This window comes from Branchiostoma belcheri, unplaced genomic scaffold, assembly GCF_001625305.1.
Source record: "Branchiostoma belcheri isolate BF01 breed outbred unplaced genomic scaffold, Haploidv18h27 scaffold129, whole genome shotgun sequence".
Lineage (NCBI taxonomy): Eukaryota > Metazoa > Chordata > Leptocardii > Amphioxiformes > Branchiostomatidae > Branchiostoma > Branchiostoma belcheri.
Window position 1 is genome coordinate 671578 of NW_017802702.1, and position 797 is coordinate 672374.

General features: G+C 44.3%; 2 protein-coding genes across 4 annotated transcripts in view; one reads left to right on the top strand and one right to left on the bottom strand.

Annotated features, from left to right (window-relative positions):
* Positions 1-319, bottom strand: part of LOC109463612 (carboxypeptidase D-like) — a 16558-nt gene extending 16239 nt beyond the window's left edge. The window contains exon 1 of the mRNA XM_019760464.1: positions 12-319. Within this exon, the coding sequence (XP_019616023.1) occupies positions 12-175 (164 nt within the window). The 5' untranslated portion in view covers positions 176-319. The remainder of the gene's footprint in view (positions 1-11) is intronic.
* A 280-nt stretch (positions 320-599) lies between these two features.
* Positions 600-797, top strand: part of LOC109463626 (E3 ubiquitin-protein ligase HACE1-like) — a 30585-nt gene continuing 30387 nt past the window's right edge. For 2 of the 3 annotated variants that reach the window (XM_019760482.1, XM_019760484.1), the window contains exon 1: positions 600-652. The gene's annotated coding sequence lies outside the window, so the exon portion shown is untranslated. The remainder of the gene's footprint in view (positions 653-797) is intronic. The other variant, XM_019760483.1, reaches the window with a different exon arrangement.

Sequence of the window (797 nt, forward strand, 5' to 3'; positions counted from 1 at the left end):
CACTGCCATACCTGTTAGCATAGTCTTGCAGCTGTGCTGACATGTCGACAAAGTCATGGTAGTGAGTCGTGTCGATCTCTCTTCTAACCAGGAGTCCTTCCAAGTTCACGGATACAGGAAGAAACAACAGAAACGTCACCACAGCACGGCCCAGGACGGCCCACGACCCCGCCATTTTCTCTCGCTCAATCCAGCAGGGCTGGAGCGGAGAATTAATGTCGTAAGAAACTCCGAAGCTGGTCTGTTGAGAGTTGGGAGCAAGTCGTGTGGAACAGGAAGAAACTTGACGAATGTGTTGTAAAAACTTATGCAGCCTGAAGCTGGCAGCTAATTTTCAGCCTCTGATTCAGACTAGGACTGACAATAGCCTCCGATTCGAGGGCACGTGGTCATACCTTGTCACCTGCGTCCTCGTTCCTTTACGACATCACGAAAGAAGATCTTGTTAGGAGGACTTAGATATAAAATGGTAATAAAAATCATTTATATTATTGATACAGCGTCTGATTGAAGACTAGTCATACGCACGGCGAGATTCTGCAATCTGTTACAGCGACATCTAGCTGTTCTCATGAAAAGTGCAATGATTCTGACGTAAACTCAGGTCATAGGTCGTTTCACATATGATGCACGGTCGGTGACTAGGGTGCGGGTGAGAATCATATTTTTATGGTCCTGTGGTTTTCTATATTAATTATATCTAACGAATTCATCTTAATATTGTTATTTGTAGTCATTGAAACAGGTTAAGTCCCCCTTGGGCGAAATAGTTGGGATGTTATTTTGTCAAGGTAAGT